This window comes from Octopus sinensis, linkage group LG21 (genome assembly GCF_006345805.1).
Source record: "Octopus sinensis linkage group LG21, ASM634580v1, whole genome shotgun sequence".
NCBI lineage: Eukaryota > Metazoa > Mollusca > Cephalopoda > Octopoda > Octopodidae > Octopus > Octopus sinensis.
This window is the reverse complement of record NC_043017.1, coordinates 26476042-26491219: the sequence shown is the minus strand read 5'-3', so window position 1 is coordinate 26491219 and position 15178 is coordinate 26476042. Positions and strand designations below refer to the sequence as shown.

General features: G+C 37.2%; 1 protein-coding gene across 1 annotated transcript in view; it reads right to left on the bottom strand.

Annotated features, from left to right (window-relative positions):
* Nucleotides 1-480: 480 nt before the first annotated feature.
* The window catches only part of LOC115222984, a 33138-nt gene continuing 18440 nt past the window's right edge, over nt 481-15178 (bottom strand). Inside the window, exons 6-12 of the mRNA XM_036511889.1 lie at nt 11897-11935; nt 10755-10790; nt 9677-9703; nt 6543-6596; nt 4502-4594; nt 2712-2764; nt 481-773 (exon numbers count right to left, since the gene is read on the bottom strand). Coding sequence (XP_036367782.1) covers nt 667-773; nt 2712-2764; nt 4502-4594; nt 6543-6596; nt 9677-9703; nt 10755-10790; nt 11897-11935 — 409 coding nt within the window. The 3' untranslated portion in view covers nt 481-666. The remainder of the gene's footprint in view (nt 774-2711; nt 2765-4501; nt 4595-6542; nt 6597-9676; nt 9704-10754; nt 10791-11896; nt 11936-15178) is intronic.

The window sequence follows — 15178 nt, the reverse complement described above, 5'->3', positions numbered from 1 at the left end:
TGGAAAAAAGAGTACTCAAATACCAGTTGTAGAGTAATATGCTTTATTTAAAGCACCAGAAAATTCAACAGAACCTGTTACTCTGAGTTTCCCGTTGCCGTTCATCGGACAGTTTTTGCAAATTGTCCGATGAACGGCAACGGGAAACTCAGAGTAACAGGTTTTGTTGAATTTTTTGCTACTTTAATAAAGTAAGTATATATATATATATATATATATATATATATATATATATACGACAGGCTTCTTTCAGTTTCCGTCTAACAAATCCACTCACAAGGAATTGGTCGGTCCGAGGCTATAGTAGAAGACAGTCGCCCAAGGTGCCACGCAGTGGGACTGAACCCGGAAGCTAATTACCACACAGCCACACCTACGCTTGAACGTATATTTCTCTTACATCGTTAATGAATATCGTTTGTACACGTTTCTACGACTATACTGTTGTTAAAAATAAAACAGAGATTATAAAATAGGAACAGCGATTGAACAGAGTTTTATTTACATGTAGTATCAGCTATTTGATCTAAAATTTACATACGTATATATGGATTGAAATGGGATGTCCCTTGAAATTTTGAATATAATTAGATACTTTAAATAATAAGAAAATATCAAAACGAAGTTATTTTTCGTGAAGACATATAAAAAATTCGTCTATCGAATTCAAAGATGATTCGCCATGACAATCACTGGCCATATGAGCAGCATAAGAAAATACACATTTCCACATTTTCCTTTTGAAGAGTTTCTAGGGTGGCAAGGTAGTCTTTCTGCAATAAAGTAATATGACATGAAAAACTAACACTTTAATGTATATGATTTTAATTTAAAATGCAGCTAAACAAGAGGATAAACAATATATATGTGAGTTGCTTGCGTGCAATTCTGCAAATATGTGTATGTGTGCGTGAGAATTTCAAGTATTTATGTGTGTACATGACACAATGCGTATCTGTGTATACATATATACATATATATATATACTTATTTATGCGCACATATATACATATACTTACACACATATATATGTATGCATATATATATATATATATATTGCTTTATTCTTTTATGTGTTTCAATCATTTGATTTCGGCCATGCTGCAGCACCAATTTTAGTCGTAGAAATTGACCCGAGGACTTATTCTATCGGTCTCTTTTCCTGAACCACTAAATGACGGGAAAGTATACACACCGACATCGGTTATCAAGCGCTGGTGGATGAAAAATACAACCATACAAACAAACATATACATATATATATACATATATATATATATATATATATTATATACATATATTAATACATATATATATATATATATATATATATATATATATATAAGGCGTCTTTCCGTCCATCACTCATGAGTCTTTTGTCTGCCTGAGCTTATAGTATATATATATATATATGTGTGTGTGTGTGTGTGTGTGTGTGTGTGGTGTGTGTGTGTGTGTGTGTTGTGTGTGTGCGTGTGTGTGTGTGTGTATCTCCGTTAAATAAATATAGAGCAGTTATTTATTTAAGTATTTGTAACGTAAGATTAGAAAACAACCGCTGGTTCCATATGTATGCCAAGCGGACGACCGGTGTAACACCGAGGCTACAGTATACCAAGCAAACGTAGCTTCAAACGGAAGCAGCACAAATATCAATAATATCAAAACCAACACAGGGACACAAATTAAAATTTATGTCGGATATGTATCCAGATTTGAAATTTACCAGGACAGCCACAGATCTTCTTTCAGGGTCCCCGAATGACGCAACACAAGAACTGAAGATTACTTGAAAATTGTGGACCCTGTCGCAATAGAAATTGTGTGGTAGAAAGTCTTATAATTCTCATGATCCAGGAGGTTACAGAAGCCCTGTGGAGTTGTCCACATTTTCGGAACTTTTTACTTCAAGTTGGAAAAACCTAGCTATCAAGGGAAGGAAGAGAACTCGCCCGGCCATATCTTTGAAGAGGAGTATTTGTTGAACTATCACCGGCGTTCTTGTGTTTTAAAACAAATTTCTTTGCAGAGAATAGTTATTGTTTAGAGAAACTGAAAAGATGTCTAGTTCACGCTGATATGAAAGCAATGTTTTTTTTTTACTAAACTTACGTTACACATACTCAAATAAATAACTATATATACAATATATATATATATATATATATATATATATATATATATATATATATATATATATATATATATATATGTTCAAAATAAGCAACAAGAACGACCCCGGTAATTTGGTACGATCGTTTCGTACTACATCATCTTATAAATGTTGTAAGTATTACAACAGATTTAAGCTGCTGAGTATATCTACCTTCTCTATAATGTTGCCTCTTGATTTGAAAAATATTGTATTAATTGAAAACCTCTATAATTGGTTGATGAGTACTCAGCATCTTAAAGCTGTTGTAATACTTACAACATTTAATATTATGATGTAGTGCGAAACAATTGTACCAAATTAGCGGAGTCATTATTGTTGCTTATTTTGATTATAATCACCCCTCGGATTTTTATGGATAACACCATACATAATTCTGGTGCATCTAAATTAAGTACCATATTCATTTGAATCTAAATTTTTGCTGAACTTATATATATATATATATATATATGTGTGTGTATGTATGTATTGTCGCACGTTGAAATTAGTTTCTCTTTTTTTCCTTATTTTCTTTTTTGTAAACAAATATACATACCAATGGTCTCTGTCAGGAGATTCCTGAAACTCAGCTTCACAGCATTACAGAATCTGGAATGTAGAGAGTAGAAGGTAGAGAGTAGAGATTAGTCTGTTCTTCATAACCGTTATTCGTTGGTCTGTGAAAGTGTTCGTTCCATTAACTGATAAGTAATAAAACCTAATATTTATTTTTTAAATGGCGGTTTATAAATCAGTCACATGTTCACAAAACACATGTTTCAGTTTTTCTGCAAATTGCTCCTTAAATAATACGAGTTTTATAAATGAAAACTCGCCTTTTCATTGCCCTCCAAATAGTTCAACAGAAAATGGTTAACCTCCCGGAAAACGGTTGCAGGAAGAATTGTGATGTGTACATGTGATGAGTGTAATAAATGCGAATCGTAGCAGGCATTTTATCATACTAGTATGAGGTGTAGCATTTATATTACAACTCAATTTTCAATAGGCAATTCAATGGAAAATAAGTAAAATTGGACAAAATAAGTAAAAAGTGCTGAGAAATGAGAGTGCAACAGCATATCACACGAAGTCGTGATATCAGATACGATATTGTAAACAATAGCTGTAATATCAGTTGCAGTATTCTGTAAAGGTCGTTCAAATTGTGAAACCATAAATAGGCGCAGGAGTGGCTGTGTGGTAAGTAGCTTGCTAACCAACCACATGGTTCCGGGTTCAGTCCCATTGCGTGGCATCTTGGGCAAGTGTCTTCTGCTATAGCCTCGGGCCGACCAAAGCCTTGTGAGTGGATTTGGTAGACAGAAACTGAAAGAAGCCTGTCGTATATATATATATGTATGTATATGTGTGTATATGTCTGTGGTATTGAACAGAATAATTGCTGTAGCCCTTCTCTTATACCAAGACAAAACAACATACATGATAACACTTCCAATCAGTTCAGATCAGAAGCCATGAGAGCCACTGCCTCGTACTGCATCAGGGTATTTATTATTATTATTATTATTATTATTATTATTATTATTATTATTATTATTATTATTATTATTATTATTAACAGCATTTCGCCCGTCTCTACCGTCTGAGTTCAAATTCTGCCGAGGTCGACTCTACCTATCATCGTTTCATGCTCTATTTATTAAGTACCACTGACATATTGGGCTCGATGTATACGATTAGTCCCCTTCACACATAATTTCAGGCATTGTACCTATGGCAGATAGGTTTATTATCATTATTATTATTTCAGTAATATTATTTCCTTCTTGTGAATTCCATGAACATTAGATTATGTAATATAATATTTTAAACAATGACAAAATTAACTCGAAAATATTTATTTATAACAGCCTCTTGTAATCATATGCTACAAGTATGCAATTACATCCATCTACATATATGAGAGTAAAAAAAAAAAAAAGACTCCACCGGTTACGACGATGAGGGTCCCAGCTGATACGATCAACGGAACAGCTTGCTCGTGAAATTAACGTGCAAATGGCTGAGCATTCCACAGACACGCGTACCCTTAACGTAGTTCTCGGTGATAATCAGCGTGACACAGAGAGTGACAAGGCTGACCCTTTGAAATACAAGTACAACTCATTTTTGCCAGCTGAGTGGACTGGAGCAACCTGAAATAAAGTGTCTTGCTCAAGGACACAACGCGTCGCCGGGAATCGAACTCACAACCTTACGATCATGAGCCGAATGCCCTAACCACTAAGCCACGCGCCCTCACATATATGAGAGTCTTTATGTCATGCTTACATAGGTTAGTTACATGCAAGGTGAAAGTATGCAGAAAAAATATATACTCACTTGTATTCTTGAGTGGTAATTCTATGTGTTTTATCCAAACAGTTGGATATGTATGATTTAAACTCATTAACGAATACATGAAATCCTTTCAGGCTTGAATATATAAAAAAAGGGAAGAAATATAGTAAACGTAATATAGTAAACGTAATAAGTGCAAACATTACAATATTTCGTGTTTAAAATTTTCGGTAAAACATTGTCCAGTGAAAGTAACCAAACAAAAATTCTGAGAACATCATTTGTTGTAAGGTATTCTCTTTCTCTTTTCTCTTTTACTTGTTTCAGTCATTTGACTGCGGCCATGCTGGAGCACCGGCTTTTAAAGTCGAGCAAATCGACCCCCCAGGACTTATTCTTTGTAAGCCCAGTTACTTATCCTATCGGTCTCTTTTGCCGAACAACTAAGTAACGAGGACGTAAAAACACCAGCATCCGTTGGGGAGACAAACACAGACACACAAACACACACACACATATATATATATACATATATATATATACGATGGGCTTCTTTCAGTTTCCGTCTACCAAATCTACTCTCAAGGCTTTGGTCGGCCCGAGGCTATAGTAGAAGACACTTGCCCAAGGTGCCACGCAGTGGGACTGAACCCGGAACTGTGTGGTTGGTAAGCAAGCTACCACACAGTATAATTCATATCTACTTGACTCTTTTATATATTTGATTGTTTTCCATATTTTCTAAATTGTTTCATTCTTTTTAATCAACGCGGCATTTCGAATGCCAAATCACGATGTTGAAAATGTCATGTCCATTATTTATCGCATATTTCTTTAATATTCTCATCACCACTATGGCGAGTTGTCAGAATCAATGTCGTTTAGACGAAAACATGGGTAATTTGTTTGGCTTTACATACTGATTTCAAATGCTGCCGAGATCGACATTTCCGGGCATACTTTTGGGAGCAAAAGAACTGGCTCTTGAACACCAGGCCGAATGTTACAATGTTTCACAACAAAGTGTAAAGAAATATTACATTGGCTTGTCCGGAAAGTTCGTGCCGATTTTGAAAGGAAAGAAAAAGGGCAATAAATACTTGCCATTGCATTTGGTGTCTTGCAAACAACTTGCACATGCAAGTGCTACCAGTTAAAAGCTCCGTATACCGGAAGCTAGCAAGTGTCATCAGGAGAGAATGCCCGCCGTTTCGGGGCCTACCTCTCGACGGCATCAATGCGTACCGCCCCCCAACTCACTGATATGAGGCCCCGCTTGCTAGATATCAGCAAATATGAAACATTTTGTTACACAATGCGTGTCCATCTTTCCTTTAACTTGAAAATACCCTCTTCACAGATTTGAGGTGGTTTCTTCTGGTTGTCGCAGATTCACGCCGCTCGGAGCAATCATGATAAAACCGGCCATAGATGTACGCTTCTTCCTCTCCGTCTTCTTCTTCCTCTCCTTCACTTCTTCTTCTTCTTCTTCTCCTTCTTTCTCTCCTTCTTCTCCTTCTCCTTCTTCCGTTTCTTCCCTTTCGCGCTCCTTCTATTCCTTTTCCACACCTCCTTCCCTTTCTCCCTCTTATTCTTATAGCTATCCACCCTCTTGATTCCCCCCTACATAGTTTCTTCCCCACTGATCCATCCACAATAAACACAATTTCTTACCCCCCTTATTACTTCCTCGCGATACTTTCCGAACAATAAGTCAATCAGACCTGACAGGCGCAAAATGTAATAGCACCAATTTTTTACAATTCTGACGATGTGCCTCCCCAATGCCTAAAACGTAAGTCAAATGACTGACACATTTAAAATTAATAAAATAATTACAGAAAATGAAGTCATCAAGAGAGAATATGAAATTGGAAATGTTTTGCTGAACTCAAAAGAAATAAACAATTTGAAATGCCTTAATGTACTAGTGTTACTTGCATGTTTCACGCATTGATTGACTATTAAAAATGATTGAATTTAACACTGTCAAAATGTTGTTCCTATTATGTGCGTTTTAGTATTAATTCACTGGTTATGATAAATTATAATAAATTATAATAAATTATAAATGTATACTTACAAACGCATGTCGTTTATGAGAACACTGATGGTATCTTCCGTCCTTATGTTTCGACTAAAATGTAAAGTTTCATTATAATTTAGTTGTATTTTGTTATAATTAGTTGTATTAAAGTTTTGGAAAGAGGGAAAGAAATATTGGCAGGGGTGTTCAAATTTTAATAATTTGGAAGGGATATTAATTGTCAAAAATCTATAATTGTTAAGATTATACAATTTTTCAGAGACTCCAAATTGAATTATAAGTGGCCATTCAAATAATTGTTAGTATGTGTGCTCGTCTGTGCATGTAAATTATCCATTTTGAATACACTTAAGTTGAACAGAAACCACTGTCATAAGGACAATGTCCTTATAAGGAGATCACCAAAATCAAATCCGGTTTCTTTTTTGTTATTTCAATATGAAACAAATAGGAATTTATTTTTTAATGATTAAGAGTATATATGCTAAAACAGAACTTGGTGCAGGTTTCCCTATTTCGTGTATTTCCGTTTATTTCGATGTATTAAATTATAAGCATACCTGACATGCAAGTGCGTCACCGTTGCTCCGTACGTTTGTTTTCCGGATTCTGAACATTCTTGTAATCAATATTTGAATATAATGCCTGCGTGTGTGTGTGTGTGTGTGTGTATGTGTGTGTGTGTGTGTGTGTGTATGTGTGTGCGTGCATTTATAAAAACGACAAATAGGAGTGGATGTGTGGTAAGTAGCTTGCTAACCAACCACATGGTTCCGGGTTCAGTCCCACTGCGTGGCATCTTGGGCAAGTGTCTTCTGCTATAGCCCCGGGCCGACCAATGCCCTGTGAGTGGATTTGGTAGACGGAAACTGAAAGAAGCCTGTCGTATATATGTGTATATGGGTATGTGTATGTGTGTGTGTTTGTGTGTCTGTGTTTGTTCCCCTAGCATTGCTTGACAACCGATGCTGGTGTGTTTACGTCCCCGTCACTTAGCGGTTCGGCAAAAAGAGACCGATAGAATAAGTACTGGGCTTACAAAAAGAATAAGTCCCGGGGTCGAGTTGCTCGACTAAAGGCAGTGCTCCAGCATGGCGCAGTCATACGACTGAAACAAGGAAAAGAGTAAAAGAGTATGGTAGATTTTGGGGGAGTTATGTTTTCAGTATATTACTTGTAGCTACCGCAATATAAAGTGTAACTGAGTGAATTCAGATCCGGTTCTAAAGTTACTAATAGGAATATTGTTATTGCATTTAAAAAAAGAATTTTAAGTATGTACTGTGTAAAATTTGTTTGCAATGAATGTGTAAATGTAATTTAAGTCCAAGCTTTGGATTTTGCTATGAAATCGCAATGGGGACGGTGTTGATGTAATTCTGCATGAAATCCGGCAACTGTATTTATTTGCTGCATGATGTAGATCTTCTATTGTTCTTTTCCTAGATCGATCTACATGGTGTAAAATATGTAAAAAGAACAATTGAATTACTATATCCTGCAACCAACAGAAACATTTGTCCAATCCCAGACAAAATCACAATCGTCTGCGTCACCATTGCGCCTTCATGCGTGGACTCAAATCATGTTCACACATCGAATAAATAGAGCTTCTTAGGTTTTCTTTCTTTTTCTTTTTCAAAATGTGTTTCTCTTTTCCCTGTGTGTTTTTTTCTTTCTATTATTCGCTTTAACATCGAATACTCTCTTTCAAACGATCCTACGTCGAAATCGAATGGAGCTTATGTCAATAAATGGTAAATTTATAAGGCGACGGATATATAAACCCAATAAAATTCATACGAATAATACTTGGCGATGATATTAAATATCAGAAGAGGCGGCGCGCTGGCAGAAACCTTAGCACGCCGGGCGAACCGCGTAGCCGTATTTCGTCTGCCGTTACGTTCTGAGTTCAAATTCCGCCGAGGTTGATTTACCTTTTATCCTTTCGGGGTCGATTAAATAAGTACAAGTTACGCACTGGGGTCGATATAATCGACTTAATCTGTTTGTCTGTCCTTGTTTGTCCTCTCTGCGTTTAGCCCCTTGTCGGTAGTAAAGAAATAGATATTAAATATCAGAAAATACTTTTATGCCTTCTATAGTAGTGTTTGTATTAGAATCATTCATCGTTTGCTTTAATTGTTCGCATGTGAAACTGGAAAAATGCTTCCGTCTCATATTGGCTTCAATGTAGTATGTTCCATGCCTGTTGGGCTGCTTACTCAGACATATCGTTTGATATTTGTCCACTTCTGACTGAGTGGTCTCAATACTTGATTGCCATTAAACGTTTGTCTAACAGTCGTCTGCCGTATCCGTCGTTTGTTTCCAAAGATCTCATTTGTTTAAATGCTTAACAGCATCGGGTTTTGGTTTGCTGGATTCTTCGACAATGTCCAGATTTAATCAAAATATATAGCCGAATTCTCTTCGATCCTAGCGTGGCAACAGCAAATATGTGCCAGAAACATGTCGTTAAACAGTGTTTTCAACTTAAGCTTTCGAATCCCGTAGCAAAAACTTCGCCTCAACCTTACTTTCATTATTTTCATTGCCTAGTTGAGGAAAATATACTGTAATCTTTCATTCATTTGTATTGCTGTAACGTTGGGAACAGTACAACATTTTTATTAATTAATATATGTTTTTGAATGAAATTGGTCTGTAATATTCCCAAAACATTGATATATTAGGAAAATACGAATTTCAAATATTTGCTACCGACAGAAGCCCTAAGAAAATATCACTGTGTAAATAAAATTCTTCGAATTTATTTGCTGATGTAATCTAGGACCAATCGGTTGGATTAAGTTTTATTTAAAATGGAACTCTAGAGGAAAGAGTATAAAACTTGTATTACCTGTCATGTGTTCAGCTTTCTGAAATATAGGGGGTCAAAGGAGAAAGGTCATCTTACAGGAACACTATAAACCGGATATTAAGACTACTGTCCGGAAAAGGAATTGGACAGAATTTTTGAAATTCAAATGACGTGATTGAAGTGTCCCTATATTTACACTTCCATAAATATTGTCCATACATACACACATTCATACAAACACACATATACATTCAAAGATATGTATGTGTGAATTTATACACATTCAAATTTGCAAAAAAGCAGGCCAAAGCATAAAAAGGTATTTGAATTATAAACGACTTACCTATCCCAGTCTTTGATATTTTGTACCCTGAAAACGAAGACAAATAAATGAAATTATATCCGAATGTTGAAACTTTGATATCATATTAGAGAGAGAAAAATCATTCGTGAGTTTAGATAATCATATGAATACAAGTGGACACTGATATCGGTATTGTATTGTCTTGTATCGATAGTCACCCACAAGGGCTTAAGCCGGCTCCGATTGAGTCCGCCGCGTCACGTGCCAGACCGTCCATGCACGTCTGTCAGCGACGTATTCTGCAACGTATCGAAGTCGTTCCCAGTTTCAGCGACGAACGCCAAAGACTCGTGGGTCTTCAGCTGATACCGTTCTGCTCACACCAACCCCGCGGGGAGAGAAATTGGAGCTATCGACTTCCAGTTTAGTTAGTCATGGGAATACCTATTTCTTTACTACCCACAAGGGGCTAAACACAGAGGGAACAAACAAGGACAGACAAACGGATTAAGTCGATTACATCAACCCCACTGCGTAACTGGTACTTAATTTATCGACCCCGAAAGGATGAAAGGCAAAGTCGACCTAGGCGGAATTTGAACTTAGAACGTAACGGCAGGCAAAATTCCTATTTCTTTATTACCCACAAGGGGCTAAACACAGAGGGAACAAACAAGGACAGACATAGGTATTAAGTCGATTTCATCGACCCCAGTGCGTAACAGGTACTTAATTTATCGACCCCGAAAGAATGAAAGGCAAAGTCGACCTAGGCGGAATTTGAACTCAGAAGGTAACGGCAGGCAAAATACCGTTAAGCATTTCGCCCGGCACGCTAACGTTTCTGCCAGCTCGCCGCCTTTCATCATGTGGATTCCGCAATGCGACTCCAAAATGCCGTTGTCTCTTCGTCAGAAGAGTTCCTTCAAGAGGTGAGAAAGAACAGTGAGCGTAAAGTTATCAGATTGACTGAAATGCTGCCTATATACGACCTTCAAAATCCCTCATTCACTTTCAAAGTGCACGACCTGTGGGTAACTATGACATATGAATGTGTGTTAGGAAATGCATTGCGTATCGATGCAAGAGAAGAGTGAATTAAAGATTCAAAACTTACTTTTCGACCGGAACCGATTCCAAGAAGTCCTCTTCCCTGAAAAAGAGATTAAAATGTATAATAAACTTTCATTCTATACAGATTTTCAATTAATTAACTAATCAGTCAACGAGTCAATTAATCAATATGCAGGTGTGTGTGTATTTGTGTGTGCGTGTGTGAGTTTCCTTGCTATCCATTGTGGTGCATGTTCGTATACGAATGTATCTAGGTAAGAGACAGCTGGACGAAATGGAAATCAGATACAGCTTTTGTGTGTGTGCGTATGTATATACTCTTACTCTTTACTCTTTACTCTTTTACTTGTTTAGCGAACCGCTAAGTGACGGGGACGTAAACACACCAGCATCGGTTGTCAAGCAATGCTAGGGGGACAAACACAGACACACAAACACACAAATACACACATGTATATATATACATATATACGACAGGCTTCTTTCAGTTTCCGTCTACCAAATCCACTCACAAGGCATTGGTCGGCCCGGGGCTGTAGCAGAAGACATTTGCCCAAGATGCCATGCAGTGGGACTGAACCCGGAACCATGTGGTTGGTTAGCAAGCTACTTACCACACAGCCACTCCTGCGCCTATGTATATGTGTACGTTTATATGTATGTATTCTCCATATGCGTGTTTGTGTGCATTTACGTGCGTTTGTTTGCATGTTTGTGTGTCTGTGTGTCTGTGTGTATGTGAGTACATCTGTCTCCTTCTGCGTGCATGACTGAGTGCGTCGGTGTATGGGATTAAAGAAACAATAATATTTTGTTATCTGTAAAAATGATAATACAGGGAGATTTATAACCTATGCGTTCGATTCCGGTATTCAATGAACCGACTCGAACACCTCGATCTGTTTGTTACTTTTAGCCTTCTGAGTGTTTGATGTCGAAACTAAAGACGTACAGACCTATGTGTACAGACACACAACAAAAAAAAGCTCTTCAATATATCTAAGTTTGTGAATGCATGTATATTATGAATTTTCATTCATGCCAGTTTACGTAATATGAAATGTGTTTAAATATAACGAATGAAATTGCTTATGTTCATGAATGCTAAAGTATAATAACATTATTGTGATAAATATAATTTCATTTTAAGTTTTATATACAGAATATATTTATAAATCTACTTACACTAATTCCCCAAAGAAATCGAGGAATTTTGTTGAGAGTCTGTAATTAGAAAATAAATATATTTCATCAGTTTTAAGATATAAATAAGCAGTAATATTATAAGTAACAGATGTAAGATATTAGAAGTAATTGTTACTTTATATCATTTCGATTACTTTCATACATCAACAAAAAGCGTAATGAAAAAAGCATATGATATCACGCTTCTGAACGTTCTTCTATTGAAAGCAAATTTACTACTCTCCTTCCTAACAGCAACCACTTATATTGTGGCGAAAAACTATGTGCATATAACCTTTTCATACAGAAGTCGTTTTGTGACCTAGGAAATTTGTCGAAAACCAATTTACCGATACTATTTCATTGGTATGTATATCAGTCAACTACCATATTCCTAGAAAGACAAATTAAATGAGGATATAGTTGATGGAGAACAAGCAAAATGCTAGTAAGTTTTTCAGTATTTTGGTTTTAACGATATTGGCCAAACCATATAGAAAGAGTGGTTTATTGAAATTTGATTCTACTCATTCTCATTCTGATTTACCTTAAGGAGCAACTCGAAATGATAAAATATCCATACTTTAATTGTGTGAGCTTCGTATGTAGTCGATGCAAGCTTCAACCTACCCTTAAGTACCTGCAACACTCCTCATCAGAATAAGGGAAACAGATACGTCATTGATGGGTATCTGCTAGTCTTGTTCACAATTTCCCTCTTTTCACAACTATATAGCAACATGCACCGTGACCAAATGCCAACCCTATATCCTAGATACAACAAGGATCTTTCTCATTACATATGAAAGGGTTTCCAGAATATATAAAGGACCTATACCTCTGCGATACTGTATTCCATCACTGATATTACAAACATTCCTTGTATTTAAATCAAGATGGTGGCCCACGATGAATTCAGGTTATTTATGGCTTTGGCTATGCTCACTGTAACTTTAGCAAGTCGAAGGTCATCTAGCATCATGAGTGGGGGACAGAGTCAAAGGTGTTTTTGTAATCCAGCCACATTGAATCTGAGTCCATCTTCTACTCACACACGACAACAATTGCTCGGCACACCCACACACACCCTTCTTCCCAGTTGTTTGTTCTTAGTTAGTTAGTTAGTTAATTTTTGGCTCAAAAAGCAAAAAGCAAGGCCATGTAGGGGGACATGGAGTTATGTACAGGGTGGTGTTCATGTAAAGAGTTCAGGCCACTTGTGGTCAAGGGAGACTTTGAACCGAGCGGTCGTCGGCATCCTCACCATCTCGTCCGGCAGCTTATTCCACGTATCCGCAACCCGGACGGAGAAATCCCCTCTCCTTCGATTGAGATGAAATCGTCGCAGATAGAGCTTTTCGGAATGACCCCGCAGCCGGCGATCTGGAGCAGGAGTGAAGAACAGCTCTTTCGATAGGTTCTGGTGTGATGATATAATCTTATTATTTTCCCAGTGTCGTGACACAGAGAGTGACAAGGCCGGCTCTTTGAAATACAGGTACAACAGAAACAGGAAGTAAGAGTGAGAGAAAGTTGTGGTGAAAGAGTACAGCAGGGATCACAACCATCACCTGCCGGAGCCTCGTGGAGATTTTGTTTTAGGTGTTTTCGCTCAATAAACACTCACAACGCCCGGTCTGGGAATCGAAACCGCGATCCTATGACCGCGAGTCCGCTGCCCTAACCACTGGGCTATTGCGCCTCCACGCGTAAAGGCTATACGAGTCTTAGAAAAGGAATTTTGATGTAAATATTTGTATCGTCTTAAAATATCTGCTGTTACAACGAAATCATCGGATCTATTTCAGAAATAAATATATATGCACGATGTGTATTTTCTTTGGTGTAAACACAGAAAACGTACAAAATCTGGAAAAACCCTAGGTCACAAAATTTGTTCAAAATGAAGTTCAATTCAGTACCCCAAGGAATGAGGAATTGTAAAATATCCAGAAACTTAGATGGGGACTGTCAAGGTATACATATTTTATATGCTTAAATATCAATTATAAATCACGAGGAATTACCTCCATGGCATCGTTTCATGGCACTTTCTGCGCAGATTAAAAGAGATTTTCGTCCAACTCCCGTATGCAACTAAACCTACGTTCTATATATAATAGATGTCTTATAGGGTAATAATGTTTTTCACCCCTTTCGAAGTAACAGGGAGATTAGTGTGTCTATGAAAATCTCTCTCTATATAAACGGCAGTTTGTCTGTGCGTGTTTCTGTGTGTCTGTTTGCTTGTACCCTCACCCTGACCACGGCTTTCAACCGATTCTGATGAAACTTGACACACACATAGCCCAATGTCATAATTCCAAACTAACGCAGCGAAAATTTTGAAAAGTTACCCCAGTTCTGAAAAAAATAGATAAATTCGACATGGGGTCGAGAATCAGAAACACAAACCGCAAACTGTCTAGGGGACGCAACTCCACCTCTTTTAACTAAAAAAAAAAAATTACCATAATTTTTTTCCATTTTTTTGCTATTTTTTGGCTATAACTCTCTAAAAATGCTTTATAGTTATTTCCCTTACAAACCTGAGCAACGCCGGGCGATACTGCTAGTATTAAATAATGGAAACATAGCTTGGGCAAGGGAAGATTGATGCGGAGATCTGAAAGTTTGGATGGTAAACCATGGAGTACGACTTTTCGTTGCAAAGTTACGTCCGGAAGAACGCAGCAATTTTTCAACAGGTTTTTACGTTTCCTTCACTTTCTCAAATCCCGCGATACACCAAATCAGATAGGTTCAGTATATCACATTTAGCTATGCCTTCCAGAAAAAAAAATTATTTCAAATCGGATCTTACAGGGGGATGTATTCTTTTCTTTTTCTTTTACTTGTTTCAGTCATTTGACGGCGGCCATGCTGGAGCGCCGCCTTTAGTCGAGCAAATCGACCCCGGGATTTATTCTTTGTAAGCCCAGTACTTATTCTATCGGTTACTTTTGCCGAACTGCTAAGTAACGGGGACGTAAACACACCAGCATCGGTTGTCAACCAATGCTAAGGGAACAAACACACACACACACACACATATATATATATATATATATATATATATATACATATATACGACAGGCTTCTTTCAGTTTCCGTCTATCAAATCCACTCACAAGGCATTAGTAGGCCCGGGGCTATAGTGGAAGACACTTGCCCAAGATGCCACGCAGTGGGACTGAACCCGGAACCATGTGGTTGGTTAGCAAGCTACTTGCCACACAGTCACTCCTGTATATTTATCAATGTTACATCACACCATGAAAA